Source organism: Archocentrus centrarchus, chromosome 5, assembly GCF_007364275.1.
Source record: "Archocentrus centrarchus isolate MPI-CPG fArcCen1 chromosome 5, fArcCen1, whole genome shotgun sequence".
Classification (NCBI taxonomy): domain Eukaryota; kingdom Metazoa; phylum Chordata; class Actinopteri; order Cichliformes; family Cichlidae; genus Archocentrus; species Archocentrus centrarchus.
The window spans coordinates 31,133,315-31,149,715 of record NC_044350.1 but is presented as its reverse complement, the minus strand read 5'-3'; the positions used below and the strand labels follow the sequence as shown (position 1 = coordinate 31,149,715).

At 42.9% G+C, this 16,401-nt stretch overlaps 2 protein-coding genes across 3 annotated transcripts in view; one reads left to right on the top strand and one right to left on the bottom strand.

Moving 5' to 3' along the window:
• The first annotated feature begins 25 nt into the window (after nt 1-25).
• LOC115780078 (copine-1-like) overlaps nt 26-16,401 on the top strand; it is a 32,549-nt gene continuing 16,173 nt past the window's right edge. The window contains exon 1 of one of the 2 annotated variants that reach the window (XM_030729044.1): nt 26-63. Coding sequence is in view for 1 of the 2 variants with exons in the window: in XM_030729042.1 (XP_030584902.1) it covers nt 7,994-8,011 (18 nt within the window). In the remaining variant the exon portion in view is untranslated. Of the gene's footprint in view, nt 64-7,875; nt 8,012-16,401 lie in introns of those variants that run through there. The other variant, XM_030729042.1, reaches the window with a different exon arrangement.
• Nucleotides 5,123-7,670, bottom strand: LOC115780081 (uncharacterized). Its single transcript, XM_030729049.1, has 4 exons — nt 7,496-7,670; nt 6,877-6,989; nt 6,587-6,775; nt 5,123-6,329 (listed from the first exon to the last, which is right to left on the bottom strand). Exons 1-4 carry the CDS (start codon nt 7,652-7,654, stop codon nt 5,300-5,302), a joined length of 1,491 nt encoding a protein of 496 aa, XP_030584909.1. The 5' UTR covers nt 7,655-7,670; the 3' UTR covers nt 5,123-5,299.

The window sequence follows — 16,401 nt, the reverse complement described above, 5'->3', positions numbered from 1 at the left end:
CCCCCTCCTATTGTCTCAGCTGGAAAAAAAAACAAACCACCATTCTGCTCCTTGTCCTCAGAGGTGAGTAGTTGTCAGATGTTTGGTGACTTAAACCGACTGACGCCTTATTTTACACTCAGACCAAATAAAAGTAAAATAAGGAGAGCAAAAATACAGTCAGTGTGAACTTTAGAGAGACATTAGCTCTTAGTTTGTGGCCCAGTCTTAGCCTATAACTGTAGCTACTGTTCGTTAGCCTACTGATAAGCTAGTCAAAGATAGCATGCAGGAGAATAACTGAATTTCAGCTTTTTAAATTTTTAGTTTTTTTTTTCTCTTTCAGCTCTCTTTATTTCCCCCAAAAATTTATACTTCAAATTGTAGCTATGGTTGTGCTCTTTCAGAAAACGTGCTTTCCAAAACTCTGCCACTTACAGAATTTAAACTAGGAGCCTCAGAGTGGCAGGTGTACCCTCCCCATCTCTCATTCACTGCAATGTTAAATTTTCTCCTCTCCTTGGAGCAAAAACCGAAATTAAGGCATTTTTTATACTGCCATTTCTCAGCCAATTTTAGAGATAGATAATAAATACATCTCCTACTTCAGCAGGTTCTCCTTGTACTCACACTGTAAAAAATTTGTAATTGGGACCTCCAGTTTTTGTATAATAAGCGTTTGTTTGGGGGGTATATCTGGAGCACTTTCTCCTCTCCAGCTGCCCCAGTTTGGGCGGGAAAACGTGTGCATGCACCAATAAAAAGCCAGCTGTGTCACAGTTAAGCACTGGACTGGGGCAATGAAGGTCTGGGTTCAATTCCCAGCCTGGGCAAATTTTTTTGTAATGTCTGCTTTTCAATTTTTGGACTAAAAACATAGACACACACTTACCCGGTGTTTGTTGGGGCAGAGGGGTAAGCAAATCAAGTTTCAGCTCTTTGAAGCATTTCTTGGCATTTCAGCTGCAATCTTTCAGCTTTCAGCATTCACAGTGCATTTTCTTCTGAAAATGCTTTTTCTAGTTAGGTATGTATCTAGGCTGTTTGTGTTGTAAAAAAACTGCGCAAAGTACTGAGAATGATCATGTTAGTTTATATCCATACACTGACTCATTTTATTTCTCTAGCAGACTTTCATTAAGTTTTTAATTATGTAAAAAAAAAAAAAAAGGTCCTTCGGAAAGTAACTTTGCAGGCAGTAGATTGTAGCTGGAAAATATCATCATCCATGTTTGTTCCCTTCTGAAGGCTGAGCACTGAAAAGCCATTTTAGAGATGAAGACCCAAAATAGAAATTTAGTCTCATCTGTAGTTGCTAAGAAACATCCAAGCTTGTGTCATTACTTTTCTTCTCAGTGAAATCTAAGCAAAGCAAAGTTTCTAATTTCACTATCATTCGTTATGTGTAGTTATTTATTTACTTGTTTACACTGCCCAACTCAGCTTGAATTAGCTGGTTGTTGTGTTTGTAGCATTCCAAAAAATGTTGCCACTAGAGAAATTGCAAAGTACCCCCTGGTGTTTCAGCCATGAAACACCCTTCAACCTAAACACAGTTGAAGGGTGTTTCTCTTGACCGTTATAAATACCAATAATGGTAACTCAGCAGATAGCCAATATAGGCCGATAATATTGACTTGTGGATTAATTGGTCGGGTTCTGATTACAAATGTACTGTGCAAGGAGAGCCTTTATTTAGTTAATTTGTATAAATAATTATTCTTGTGGTTTTAAATTTGCGAGCTGATTGTGTTTGATTTGACATCTCCAGCACATTCAGCTATTAAAAAAAGTTAATTGCATACTCATGTTTCATTATAAGTGTTATGAGAAGGGAATCATCTGAGTCATGAGTTGATGTTGTGTGATGCTGAGATCAGTTAGTCTACCAGGACTGAGGCTGAGCTTGATATTACTCAGCATTTTGTGTTTATAATGTTTTGCCCTTTAATCTTAATGGACAGGCAAGTACAGGGGTTGGACAATGAAACTGAAACCCCTGTCATTTTAGTGTGGGAGGTTTCATGGCTAAATTGGACCAGCCTGGTGGCCAATCTTCATTAATTGCACATTGCACCAGTAAGAGCAGAGTGTGAAGGTTCAATTAGCAGGGTAAGAGCACAGTTTTGCTCAAAATATTGCAATGCACACAACATTATGGGTGACATACCAGAGTTCAAAAGAGGACAAATTGTTGGTGCACATCTTGCTGGCGCATCTGTGACCAAGACAGCAAGTCTTTGTGATGTATCAAGAGCCACGGTATCCAGGGCAATGTCAGCATACCACCAAGAAGGACGAACCACATCCAACAGGATTAACTGTGGATGCTAGAGGAAGCTGTCTGAAAGGGGTGTTCGGGTGCTAACCCGGAATGTATCCAAAAAACATAAAACCACGGCTGCCCAAATCACGGCAGAATTAAATGTGCACCTCAACTCTCCTGTTTCCATCAGAACTGTCCGTCGGGAGCTCCACAGGGTCAATATACACGGCCAGGCTGCTATAGCCAAACCTTTGGTCACTCGTGCCAATGCCAAACGTCGGTTTCAATGGTGCAAGGAGCGCAAATCTTGGGTTGTGGACAATGTGAAACATGTATTGTTCTCTGATGAGTCCACCTTTACTGTTTTCCCCACATTCGGGAGAGTTACGGTGTGGAGAAGCCCCAAAGAAGCGTACCACCCAGACTGTTGCATGCCCAGAGTGAAGCATGGGGGTGGATTAGTGATGGTTTGGGCTGCCATATCATGGCATTCCCTTGGCCCAATACTTGTGTTAGATGGGCGCGTCACTGCCAAGGACTACCGAACCATTCTGGAGGACCATGTGCATCCAATGGTTCAAACATTGTATCCTGAAGGCGGTGCCGTGTATCAGGATGACAGTGCACCAATACACACAGCAGAACTGGTGAAAGATTGGTTTGATGAACATGAAAGTGAAGTTGAACATCTCCCATGGCCTGCACAGTCACCAGATCTAAATATTATTGAGCCACTTTGGGGTGTTTTGGAGGAGTGAGTCAGGAAACGTTTTCCTCCACCAGCATCACGTCGTGACCTGGCCACTATCCTGCAAGAAGAATGGCTTAAAATCCCTCTGACCACTGTGCAGGACTTGTATATGTCATTACCAAGACGAATTGACGCTGTATTGGCCGCAAAAGGAGGCCCTACACCGTACTAATAAATTATTGTGGTCTAAAACCAGGTGTTTCAGTTTCATTGTCCAACCCCTGTATGTCCAGCAGAGAATATAGAGCATATATTTTTATACTTCTAAGAAAATTATGTTATTATGTTATACTACAACCAGAGCCCATAGACCGTCACTACATTATTCAGCAGTGGGTTGCGCAGGAAAATAGTTATTCACTGTTAATGACCATATCAGGCTCTTGTATGAAGAGTCTTCTACAATTATGGATGCAGTCAAACTCCCTCAACAGAGATTTACATGTGCACCAGTCATGCAAAAGATCAAGAAAATACCCAGAAAAATGCTTTGGCAAGTTTGCTGCAATTAGTGGTAGACGCACTTCCTAATTCATGTCATTATGTCAGGGTGTGTCTGTTTCAAAAATCAGTAGGGCAATAAAGTATAATACTTAAAATTCCACTGCAGCTACAATTAATCTCATGCAAGGGTTTATTTGAGCATGCTTTGAATAAAGGCAATAACTGTCTCTTTGATGCTACACTGAGAAAAGTTGACATGCACAAAAATTTGTTTTTAGTGCAATCTTGTTGATAGCAGTTGATAATTTAATAAGGGAACATGGCAGAAATGTATGTAAGTTACAGAGAAGGATAGAATAAATCCAATAGTGATTGCCAAGATGGCGCTGGTGAGGTCAGCAGCCGTCGTACCTGCTCCTACGCTTTGTTTGTATATATTAGGTTTAGCTCTAATTTTTTGGTCACCTCACCTCATCCTCCCTCACCCTCAACACTGGATCCCCCCAAGGCTGTGTGCTCAGCTCTCTGCTGTACTCACTGTACACCCATGACTGCGAGGCCACGTCAGAGTCCAACGTCATCATCAAGTTTGCTGACGACACTGCTGTTGTGGGACTAATCTCTCACAATGAGGAGACAGCCTACAGGAGAGAGGTCTCCCGCCTGGAGAACTGGTGCCAGGAGAACCACCTCCTGCTCAACGTCAGCAAAACAAAGGAACTGATCGTGGACTTCAGCAGGAAGCAGCAGAGGGACTACCATCCACTTGTCATCAGTGGTGCTGAGGTGGAAAGAGTGGACACTTTCAAATACCTGGGAGTGACCATCTCACAGGACCTGTCCTGGACTCATCACATAAACATCACTGTGAAGAAGGCCAGACAGCGTCTCTACCTCCTCAGGCGGCTGAGAGACTTCAAGCTCCCACTCAAGGTGCTCAGGAACTTTTACACCTGCACCATCGAGAGCATCATGCGTGGGAGCATCACCACCTGGATGGGAAACTGCACCAAGCAGGACTTCATGGCCCTAAAAAGGGTGGTTCGTTCAGCTGAACGGACCATCAGAACCACCCTCCCCAACCTGCAGGACATTTACACCAAGCAGTGCAGGCTGAGGGCCATGAAGATCCTAAAACAGCCCAGCCACCCCGGACACTCTCTCTTCTCCCTGCTCCCATCAGGCCGGCGTTACTGCTGCCTGAGGACTAAGACTGAAAGGTTGAAGAAGAGTTTTTACCCACAAGCCATCCGTCTGCTCAACTCTGAGCCCTAACTGGACCGTTATTGCACAATGTAAATATTATAATTTAAAAAGTGTGTATAGTGTATAGTATATAGAGTATAGTGTATAGTGTGAATTACTTTTTTTTAATTTTTATTCTTCTTATTTATATGTGTGTGTATATATGGTTGCAGGTACAAAATACATTTCACTGTGCATTGTACTGTGTATAACTGTGCATGTGACAAATAAACACTATCTTATCTTATCTTATCTTAAAAAAATATGATTCAAACCACTGCAGTGCAGTACCTTTAATACCTATAGCAAGCCTATACAGTTTTGTCTTTGGTGAGAGATGGGCGATCATCTTTCATGGCTTAGTGCTGTGAATCCCCCGCTACCCCAAAAAAGGCTGCTGCTCGATTTCATCCTGGTAGTAAAAATAGGTAGTAAAAGGTAGTAAATTTAACTCTAGGATTCCTGTATAAACCCTGTACTAAATATGGAAGAGCAGGCCCTCTCGGTACCGCTTGCGCTGTCTGTTCTTTTCATTTTCTTCACTGTGAGACTCTTCTCTGTTAATCTCACAATCACGAGAAACCTTGTTCCTTGTAAATTTTCTCCAGATCTTCTTAAAAATGTTTGTTTTTTTTCATTAATTTTTTAAGCTGTCCGTTTAACGTCACCACTAAGGCAGCTACAAAAGCCGGATCACACGTTTCCATCAGAACCTGGAGCACATATTTGGATCTAAATTTGCGACACAGTTCTTTGTAGATGGTGATGTGGAAGTTTTTAACATTTTGTGGTGTAGTGTAACGCTCTTCTCCCACAAGCCTCTCTGTCACACGAGTCACTATCTGATGGAAATCCACGTTTGCAAATGATGTATGGGTTTTCTCAGCAATGTGATCAATTAACTTTGCAAGACAGGCCCTGAGAAAGATCTCATCAATTGAACACTTAGGAAGCTGTGGATGTGGACATTCAGTTGAATGTGATAAGGACTCAGTACTCTGCTTTGTGGAGTGAGTTGTTTCAAAGCTCTCCACACGGTGCTGCTCAAGATTTTTAGCCTCAGTAATTCGAAAGTCAGGACTCTTGCCATTGCTACCCACGTCTCGTCTAACCACACATGGAGAAGGAGTAAGGGTCTTTCTGCAGGGGCCTTCTTGAACATCTTCATCTTCAACTTCTTCAAAGTTTGGGGAGCCAGGATTCTTATTCCTTGGCAGAGGCCGAATCACTCTGCAGCCTTCTGAAGGGTTTGGTTGAATGTGTTCCTCTAAGCTTGAGCAGCCAGAACTCTCTGCATCACTACTCTGGATGCTCTGAGTGCAAAGTGGAGCACACGTGGTGTTCATGCATATGTGTAAAATGTTGATCACGTGAAGAGCTATTTCTTTCAACTCTGATTCTGGTGTGGATCTACGCCGTCGCACAGATGTCTCCGCTGTACTATGACTCAGGGCTAAGTTCACGTTCTTTGCGATCTCCACTGAAAGTAAAGTACTAAGCCTGACTGAGTCGTGGGACCGCCTTTGTACAGTTTCCAGGAACTTACCAAAACATGTATCAAAAAGGTCTCCAAAGCTGGACTGAACATCATCCTGCGTCACCCTGCAGTAACTGCATCCCTCAGTCAGAGTTTGAGTATTCATTCTTAGAAAAGGAAAAGAGAATTTAGTCAGGTGTTTAGTTATTTCTCCCTATTTTTTCACAATTTAAGAGCTTCATTAGAACAAAAGACATGAATGATTTTTTTAACACAATGGAAAACATTCTAATAGGCAACAGGAAGCAATTCTGTTGCTCTTTAAACTTTCACAATCACCCGATGATCATGCAATGTGCTTCATTTAAAAAGAAAATATGAGTGCATAAAATTGTGTTTGCTGTTGAGGAAGCTTCGGACTTACAGCTTAGACGTGTCAGCAGAGGTGTTTTTGTTGTCCGAGGGAACATGCTCATGTGGGTTGGCTGAAATCTGGATTTTGAAGTCCTCCAGTAAAAAGATGCCAATTTCTTCAATAAGTGCCTGGGACATGTCGGACACCAGGGCAAGCGTATCTATGGCAGTGTCACCACGGGTTAAACCCAACAATTGGCTGAAAGAAAAACATTGAAAATGATTGAGAAAAAAAATTAGCCACTGTATTTCTGTGTCTATGGTAATAATATGCTTGATGAAAATAAACGTGTGACTTACTCATCTGATACATTTTGTATCCACTTGTTTAGGATTTTGTCAATAAGTGGAAAAGTGACCAAAGGCATGTCTAGATGACTACGCATCATTTCACCACATTCATCTACTGGGATCTAAGAAAGACAGACAGGTGTTAGTTAGTAAGGAGGCAGATGATACAGATCAACAAAAAGTTCTCATTGTGATGGCACTTTAAAATCATGAAAGCTGTCTGCATTCACACACAATAGATAAAATAAGTAACTTGAAGTATTACATGAGAGAAATTAACAGTTCAATGTTAGATATTAACAATGTGTGGAAAATATATATATATATATATTAACATTCCCCATACTAAAGTAAAGTATATGGTTATTTTTTTTTAATTAGGAAGGCAGATTAGTTATTTAGTGGCACTCCTGAACAGAGAAATTTGTTTTAGTAGTTGACTGTTACGCTGGATTAATTTCTGACTTCTTAGAGAAGTCCAGTCTGCTCAAATTTGGGTATAAAAACATGAATTCAGTTTCTTATTTGCCTAATAAGTTTTAAACAAGCTTTCAACAGATTTCTAAAAATTGTTTTCTTATTTTCTTGACATATGGCCTAATAATTTTGCCAAAGTTGTTTTTCCTACCTTTTCCATTTCTATCTTGGACAAACTGGGCATTTTGTTGTCAAGTTCAATCTTTCTCAAAGGTTCAAATGTCATTTTTTCGTTCGTCTCACAGTAACTATGTCTAGTGTCAGCTTTCTTCACAGACAAATCTCCAAGATCTCCAATCTCATTGTACATCCTGTATAATGACAATAAAGGCATTCTATTCTATTCTATTCTAAATTTTGTGTGTTAGTGGGTGTTTAGCTGTCTTTAAGGAAAAAAGCTCAAAGGTTCTTAATATGACGTTGCTTCTTTGAACTCTTTAATCTCGCGCGCGTGCATGCGCAATCAAGAACGCACGGACAACACCTCGTGCACGCAATCCGGTTGATGACGTAGAATTCCATTTCCGGGTCCAAACTGTCACGTGATCAATATGCCGCAATGCTGTGTCCCTGGACGTTTTAACAGATCCGAGTCGAAAAAAAAGAACACACTCAGCTGTCATTTTACTGATGAGAAAGAGAAGTGGAAATGGCTGCAGTTGATAAGGTATGTTACAAGCTTCTTTAATCCACAGCATTCCTTACTTAGCGCCATTCATAGCGGAAGCTGGTGTTTTACTTCCGTTTGCGCTGTTGCTGCAGTTTCTTTTACCTGGTGTAAATGGTACTATATCGGAGGTGGATACATTGCAAGAACGTTTTAAAAAGCAGCGAGGACAATTCAGTAACAGTGCCTCACCCGTCACTTCTCACTGACTGGGTAGATGACATGAAATTATGGCCCAAAGTCAGCTACATCGACATTATTTATTACCTTGTATTTTCCGAACTTGTTGATGGCGAGGAATCACGTAATTATAAGAGCACCAGATTACCTCCAAAGCAATAAAATCGATAAAGTAATACTGAACAAACAAAGCGACGTTATTTTCCTTAAAGCAGCTGTAGAGCGAGCCAGAGCATTGGCCAAGCTAAGCACTTAGCATGGGTCAAGCTAAGCACTTAGCATGGGTCAAGCTAAGCACTTAGCATGGGTCATGCTAAGGGAAAGTGGAGTGGTGGAGACAGTCAGCTGTTCCTGTATCGCTGATTAGGGAAATCATGTAGTGATGCGGCAGCTATTCTGTGGAAGGTAAATCACTTATCTGGATATCAGAATGTTCAGATCACTGAAACAGAAACACTGGACTGGCCGTGGGCTGTGATCGGGGAGACACGCAGCTGTCATCTTGCTAACTGCTACGTGTTTACATGTGGAAGCCACACGTTGTTAAAGCTTTGTGTAGGCTGCATGCTGTAATGTCACACCATAAATAAAATAACGTAAAAAAAAAATAAATAAGAGGCTGTACATTAAAGGAAAACTTAAAACATAAGGAAAAATTATAGTAATGGGATGTGCAACTGGGTAGTATAATTTTGGGGAAAAAGAACAAATTTACAGAATAAAATAATTTGAAAAAATGTACAGACTGATGTAGTGACAACCGACAACAGCACAAGTTGAACCCGAGCTCATTTTCCAACTAATAAAGCTGCCCGTTACAGCACAAAGTAACCAAATTTTGTCATTAGCTCTGGCTCTGGCTTTGGGTAACCGGAAGTATAAAACCGTACAGCGGAAGTAGCAGTCTGTCATGGCAGCCTACATACTCTCTAACAGAAACCTGTGGATAGTTAACAGTCATTGGTTATGCCATTGCTGTTTATTTAGGAGCATTTGGACCTGGAAATGACGTCGGACTTAAAGACCAGCCTGCTTCAAAATCCTGGAAACGCCTCTCCACAGTCACCCACAACCAATAGAAAATTGCACATGAAGCCAGCGTTTTCTCTGTGATGCTGTGTAATGACACATGCTGCTCTTTAAATATGCTGTAAATAAAAGAAACAGCTTGAACGTGATGATTTTAAATAATTACGCTGGAACACCAGCGACTTATAACTCCCAGTCTGAGGAGCTCCTCCTGTAGATAATGAATGACATCTGAGTCTTTCTTCTTGTGACAGAGTGACTGAACCCACCCGACACTGTGACACTTTAGAATGTGTCACAGTGTCGGGACCCTAAAAAATGTTTTAGGGTCCCAGGAGACCCTAAAACATTTTTAGAGGCAATAATCAAAGCAGAAATAGAAAACAATGATGTGACACTAGGAACGAAATCTGGGGTCTGTCTGAACCGCAGTCGGTAGGATGAGTCACAGTAGAAGCTTACATCTAAGGACAGATGTATCTGGACAGTTTTACTGCAGCTCCTGTTCGTGTAGCAGTGACTGGGGAAAGTTTCAAATCCTCTTCAAAACCACCATACTTTGAAACTACTACTTCAGCAGACTTTCAGCTAGAGACACCATTCAAGCTTTAAAACGAAGCCAAGACTTTGAACTATTTATGTATTACTTGGTTTGTTGATATCTTGTGTCCACAGTGTTCACTCTACTGCCATCATTTTACCATCAAAACGTAGAGCCACTTCTCTGCTTTCAAACAATGTGTATCTCAACCCTGACAAATGTAAACTTTTTAAACCGTGAGGATTCAAGCAGAGGGAATACCTTCCAACTCTTCAATTAAGCTCCATAGTAATTTTAGGGAGGAGATTTTCTCAAAACCCAAAAAGAGACCTTTTTTTAAAATGCTCCCACAACCACATTTTTGAACCCAGGAAAATAAGATGGCTACAAAGATGGCCATTCAAAGATGGCTACAAAGCAAAGCCTCTTCCGTCTTTTGGGAAGTCTGACCACACCTCTGTACTTCTCATGCCGAAATACAAACAACGGCTCAGGCAGGAACCCCCTGCTGTGAGAGAAGTGACACGGTGGTCTGATCAAACAGAGGCCGCTCTGCAGGGTGCGTTGGATTCAACCGACTGGGACATGTTTCGCAGCAGCGCGGGCGGAGACATCGAGGAGTTTACGGAAACTGTTGTGGGATTTATTGGGAAAGTTGTTGAAGACACTTCACTTAGGAGGACCATCAGGACTTTTCCCAACCAGAAGCCGTGGGTGGATAAATCTGTCCGCGACGCCCTGAGGTCCCGCACCGTTGCCTACAACTCCGGCCTCGCCTCTGGGAACATGGAGGACTACAAGGTTGCATCATACAACGTCCGCAGAGCGGTGAAAGAGGCAAAACATCGCTACGGCCGCAGACTGGAACAGCAACTACAACAGTCTGACCCCAGGGGACTGTGGCAGGGACTACGCACCATCACGGACTACAAAGCACCACACACACACCCGGTGAGTGCCGACGCTTCTCTGGCTGATGAACTCAACATCTTCTTTGCGCGCTTTGAGTCGGGAAGCCGACAGCCCGCTGCGCTCCCGGCCGGAGGGGCGGAGACACTCACTGTGACGGAGCGCAACGTGAGGAGGGCGTTTAGACGTGTAAACACCAGGAAAGCGGCTGGACCAGACGGTATTAGTGGACGTGTCCTTAAGACCTGCGCTGACCAGCTGGCACCTGTGTTTACAGTGATATTCAACCTCTCACTGAAACTGTGTGTGATTCCCACCTGCTTTAAAAAGTCCATCATAGTCCCTGTCCCAAAGAAACCACACCCCAGCAGCCCCAATGACTTCAGGCCCATAGCACTCACCTCTGTGGTGATGAAGTGTTTTGAGAGACTCATCAAGACATTCATCACCTCCTCACTGCCCACCACCCTCGACCCACTACAGTTTGCATACCGGCCAGACAGATCCACAGACGACGCCATATCCTTCCTCCTCCACAAGACCCTTTCACACATAGACACTGGTAAGGGGAACTATGTGAGAGTGCTGTTTGTAGATTACAGCTCAGCATTCAACACCATAGTTCCCTCCAGGCTGGTCTCTAAGCTGCTGGACCTGGGCCTGGGCCCATCCCTGTGCAGGTGGGTTCACAGCTTCCTGACCAGCAGACCACAGGTGGTACGAGTGGGTCACCTCACCTCATCCTCCCTCACCCTCAACACTGGATCCCCCCAAGGCTGTGTGCTCAGCCCTCTGCTGTACTCACTGTACACCCATGACTGCGAGGCCACGTCAGAGTCCAACGTCATCATCAAGTTTGCTGACGACACTGCTGTTGTGGGACTAATCTCTCACAATGAGGAGACAGCCTACAGGAGAGAGGTCTCCCGCCTGGAGAACTGGTGCCAGGAGAACCACCTCCTGCTCAACGTCAGCAAAACAAAGGAACTGATCGTGGACTTCAGCAGGAAGCAGCAGAGGGACTACCATCCACTTGTCATCAGTGGTGCTGAGGTGGAAAGAGTGGACACCTTCAAATACCTGGGAGTGACCATCTCACAGGACCTGTCCTGGACTCATCACATAAACATCACTGTGAAGAAGGCCAGACAGCGTCTCTACCTCCTCAGGCGGCTGAGAGACTTCAAGCTCCCACTCAAGGTGCTCAGGAACTTTTACACCTGCACCATCGAGAGCATCATGCGTGGGAGCATCACCACCTGGATGGGAAACTGCACCAAGCAGGACTTCATGGCCCTAAAAAGGGTGGTTCGTTCAGCTGAACGGACCATCAGAACCACCCTCCCCAACCTGCAGGACATTTACACCAAGCAGTGCAGGCTGAGGGCCATGAAGATCCTAAAACAGCCCAGCCACCCTGGACACTCTCTCTTCTCCCTGCTCCCATCAGGCCGGCGTTACCGCTGCCTGAGGGCTAAGACTGAAAGGTTGAAGAAGAGTTTTTACCCACAAGCCATCCGTCTGCTCAACTCTGAGCCCTAACTGGACCATTATTGCACAGTGTAAATATTATAATTTAAAAAGTGTGTATAGTGTATAGTATATAGAGTATAGTGTATAGTGTGAATTACTTTTTTTTATTTTTATTCTTCTTATTTATATGTGTGTGTATATAAGGTTGCAGGTACAAAATACATTTCACTGTGCATTGTACTGTGTATAACTGTGCATGTGACAAATAAACACTATCTTATCTTATCTATAAAAAATATACCACTGTTTAGAGCAGGTCCTTGTAATGATCAAAGTTCAAAAATCATTTTGATAGGCACTACGGTTTTTGATTTTGAAGTACTTGTTCGACCACGCGCTGAGGCAAATTTAACAGATATTTGACCCGGAGTGCCTGCATTTCTACAGTTACACAGTGCACCTGGCAGCTCTTTTCAATTGGCAGATGTGTAGGAGCATTCTGATTGGCTGATTATACTGTAAACTGATTGGTGGATTTGTCTTCAGCATACAAGTTGTTCAATCAGTGGCAGCTCCAGAAATATTTTTCTGCAGGTGCTAAGGGGGGGCTAAGCATTTTACTGAGGGTGCTATGAAGGATCATTTGTTCTTTCAGTTCTCAACTCACACAGACAAAAGCTATTTTCTTGGGGGTGCTACGGGGGTGCTATGACTTTTCCAGGGGGAGCTGTAGCACCCCCTAGCGCCCCCCCGGTGCCGTCACTGGGTTCAATGCTGGGTTGCTTGTCTTAGTGGTGAGCGATACTGCAAGATTTAGTATAGATAGATACTTAGTAAATACAGGGCCAGTATCAGGTAAATAGAAAATACTTTATCAAAATAAAACACACACACAGGTTTCAGCACTTCTGCAGTTCTGGGCAGCTGTTTTCAGTTGGGGATTCAGACTCAGCTTGATCCTGCTCTCTTTCTGTCCTTCTGCATTCATTTCACTTCTTCACTTTCAGAGAAATCAAGTTCAATTTAGCTACTTTCTTGACAATTTCAGCTGTTTTGCATTTCACATTCTTTTTTGTCTTTTTCAGCTGGGTACGCTCATTCATCAAATCAAGTTTCAGCTCTTTGAAGCATTTCTTGGCATTTCAGCTCCAATCTGTCATCTTTCAGCATTCACAGTGCATTTTCTTCTGGAAATGCTTTTTCTAGTCTTTCTATCTCTTCTCTGTCTCCTCACCCCCAACCAGTCATGGCAGATGGCTGCCCCTCCTGGAGCCTGGTTCTGTCGGAGGTTTCTTCCCATAAATAGGGAGTTTTTCCTTCCCAATGTTGCCAAGTGCTTGCTCACAGGGGATCATCTGATTGTTGGGGTTTTCTCTCTAACATTGTAGGATCTTGAAATTGTAATATAGCATGCCTTGAAATGCTTTCTAGACCCTATTGATCTCAAAATAAAACAAAGTAAACCAAAAACCATATTCTAACCTAGAATCCTTTCATTGTTTTGTTTCGCCAATACAAAATCCAAACAATAAAACACAAGGACATCAATCCTCTTCAGGGTTGCGGGGGTGGAGCCTATCCCAGCCGACATAGGGCGAGAGGCAGGGTGCACCCTGTGCAGGTTGCCAGCTTGTCATTTGACCAACACAGACGGAGACAGACAACCATTCACACCTATGGGCAATTTAGAGTGACCAATTAACCTAACCCCAGTAAGTGCATGTCTTTGGACTGTGGGAGGAAACCTATGCAGACACGGGGAGAACATGCAAACTCCACACAGAATGGCCCAAGCCAAGGTGGAATCAAACCCAGACCTTCTAGATGTCATTCTACCTGCATGGCAGCAGTGCTAACCACTATGCCACCACACACAAGTCAACTTGAAATTTAAAAAAAATGCAGGCGTTTAGTTCTCAGTAATAGTCACATATATGAAATCTCCTGCATGGTAAAAAAATGCTGTGTTTAAATCTCAGACTCCAAACATTTCAACCCAGAAAGGGTAGTTTTAATACCAGTCAGTCTTAACACCAAAGGAGCTTCAGTGTCATAGTTAAAAGCTGATGTTAAATGCTGTTCTTGCAGTGTTATATCAGCAGATGTAATTTAAAACACTGCAGTAGAATCTTTAGGTGGCACAAATGCCCTGGAAGCACAAGTTCTAGAACATATAATTAGCAGGTCTCAGTAGATCTTAATGGGGTGCACATGAGCCTCAGTGATTTGCAAATGGCTAAGTAAGAATCAGGAATAAGAAATGCTAAAGTCATAAGAAATATAAACCACTGAGAACACTCACTTTCTGTGATTGGCATTATTATGGTAAGAACTAAATCATCCGAAGTTTTTAGTAAATGCATGAATTTGAACATCCTAGGTGACATCGCTCTTGACTTATCACAGTTTCAGAAAACTCCTATTCTGACCTTTATCTTGAAGTCAAGGTCATCAAGGTTCAAACTCTTCTTCTTAGTAGATGCATCTATGGTGTGAATTTGAGCATCTGTAGAGCATAAGTAGGGTCTCCCTACTTAGGCTGCTGCCCCCTAAAAATGTGTCCGCATACACCTCAGAAAGCATATAGCTGCGCCCCTACTGAAGGTTGAACCCTCCCTCTACTGCCACAGTACAATTATCAGTGCAGTTTTATAGTTGAAGGAATATTTCTTCCATGACTTTTTTTTTTTCCCCTGTGTTTGTCAGTTTATTTAAAAGCTTTGTGGATTGATGTGAAATCATTTTTTTCCACTCTAGCAGTTTTAGCTGGGAGCACCATCACTGTGTTTGTGTGTCTGCTCACAACAAAGAATTGTGATTCTTAATGCATTTGAGCTTCATATGTAACCCTTAGAGCAGTGGTTCCCAAAGTCAAGAGTGCTGCGGCAACCTTAAAAAACAGAAAATCTCATGGGGCCCCCCCGAGAGTGGCGGCCTGTGAAATATTCCTGGATAGAAGCCTGTCTTCACTCTCATCAATATACAACAGAAAGTGATGGATTTCCTTGAAAATTTGATTAAAAAAACATAAATAACCCAGGCCGTTGGTTAGAAATTGCTTATACTACCCAGTCATATGTAAAGTGCTAATGCCAATATGTGACCCACCACCCACTGGGACACAAACTCCAATACACAAGTGAGTGTGTTTGCTAATGCACGAACTTTGTGTGTCTGTAAGACTTTAATAGAGCATGTCGCTACTGCAATGAAGAAAAACAAGCATATCAGCATTGTCAGACCTCAGGTGTGTCCTGTGCTTTTATGCAACTTTTCTTGCTGCAGAAAACAGACATTCTGATGGTGTAGATCAGGGCTCCTCAAGTCCAGGCCTGCAACTTTTAGAAGTGTCTCAGTTAACAGTTCATCTGCACATGTTATATGAACTTCTGTAGTTATTCGAGTTACTCGGTGAATCATTTCAGCCCTAATTTGTATAACATGCATTAAAGTCTCTGGAGCTTGAAAAAGGCGACTGGACTTCTTTTTGTTTCTTGAAGACGTTTCACCTCTCATCCGAAAGGCTTCTTCAGTTCTCAACCAAATGGTGGAGAGACCCAGGTATTTAAACCCCTGTGGGCGTAGTCCCCTGGAGGTGGTTATGACCCTCTATTGATCATGTGCGTGAACACATGTGCCCAGGTGTGAAGAGGGCGTGGGTCATATTTAATCAGTGGTTTCAGTTGAAACCAATTTAGGACTCCGCTCCATTGTTTCCTGTGGCCTATTGAGGTCACTGGAACAAAGGTGTGAATGGGGGTTGAGACGTCTGGGAAGGGAGCTCAGGACAGCACTGTAAGCGGGGGAAAGTTGGTGACGTAATCCACCTCCTCTGTTCAATGATGGTTGTTCACAGTGGACATAGATGGCTTCTTTCACTCCTCTTTCAAACCATCTGTTTTCCCTGTCCAAAATGTGAACATTGGCATCCTCAAAAGAGTGCCCTTTTTCCTTCAGATGCAGATGTACTGCTGAATCTTGTCCTGTCGAGGTGGCTCTTCTATGTTGTGCCATTCGTTTGTGAAGAGGCTGTTTGGTTTCACCAATGTAGAGGTCCGAGCACTCTTCACTGCACTGAACAGCATACACTACATCGCTGATCTTGTGTTTGGCGGGTTTGTCCTTGGGATGAACCAGTTTTTGTCTTAGGGTGTGACTTGGTTTGAAGTATACTGAGATGTCATGCTTGGAGAAAATTCTTCTGAGTTTCTCTGACAAGCCTGACACATATGGGATGACAATGTTGTTCCTCTTGTCC

Excerpts from the sequence above, each read along its gene's own strand:
- LOC115780081 (XM_030729049.1), bottom strand. The coding sequence starts at position 7,654 with ATGTACAATGAGATTGGAGATCTTGGAGATTTGTCTGTGAAGAAAGCT. Across the intron at positions 6,990-7,495 it reads CCAAGATAGAAATGGAAAAG|ATCCCAGTAGATGAATGTGG; the intron begins GTAGGAAAAACA and ends TGTCTTTCTTAG. Across the intron at positions 6,776-6,876 it reads ATACAAAATGTATCAGATGA|CCAATTGTTGGGTTTAACCC; the intron begins GTAAGTCACACG and ends TTTTTCTTTCAG.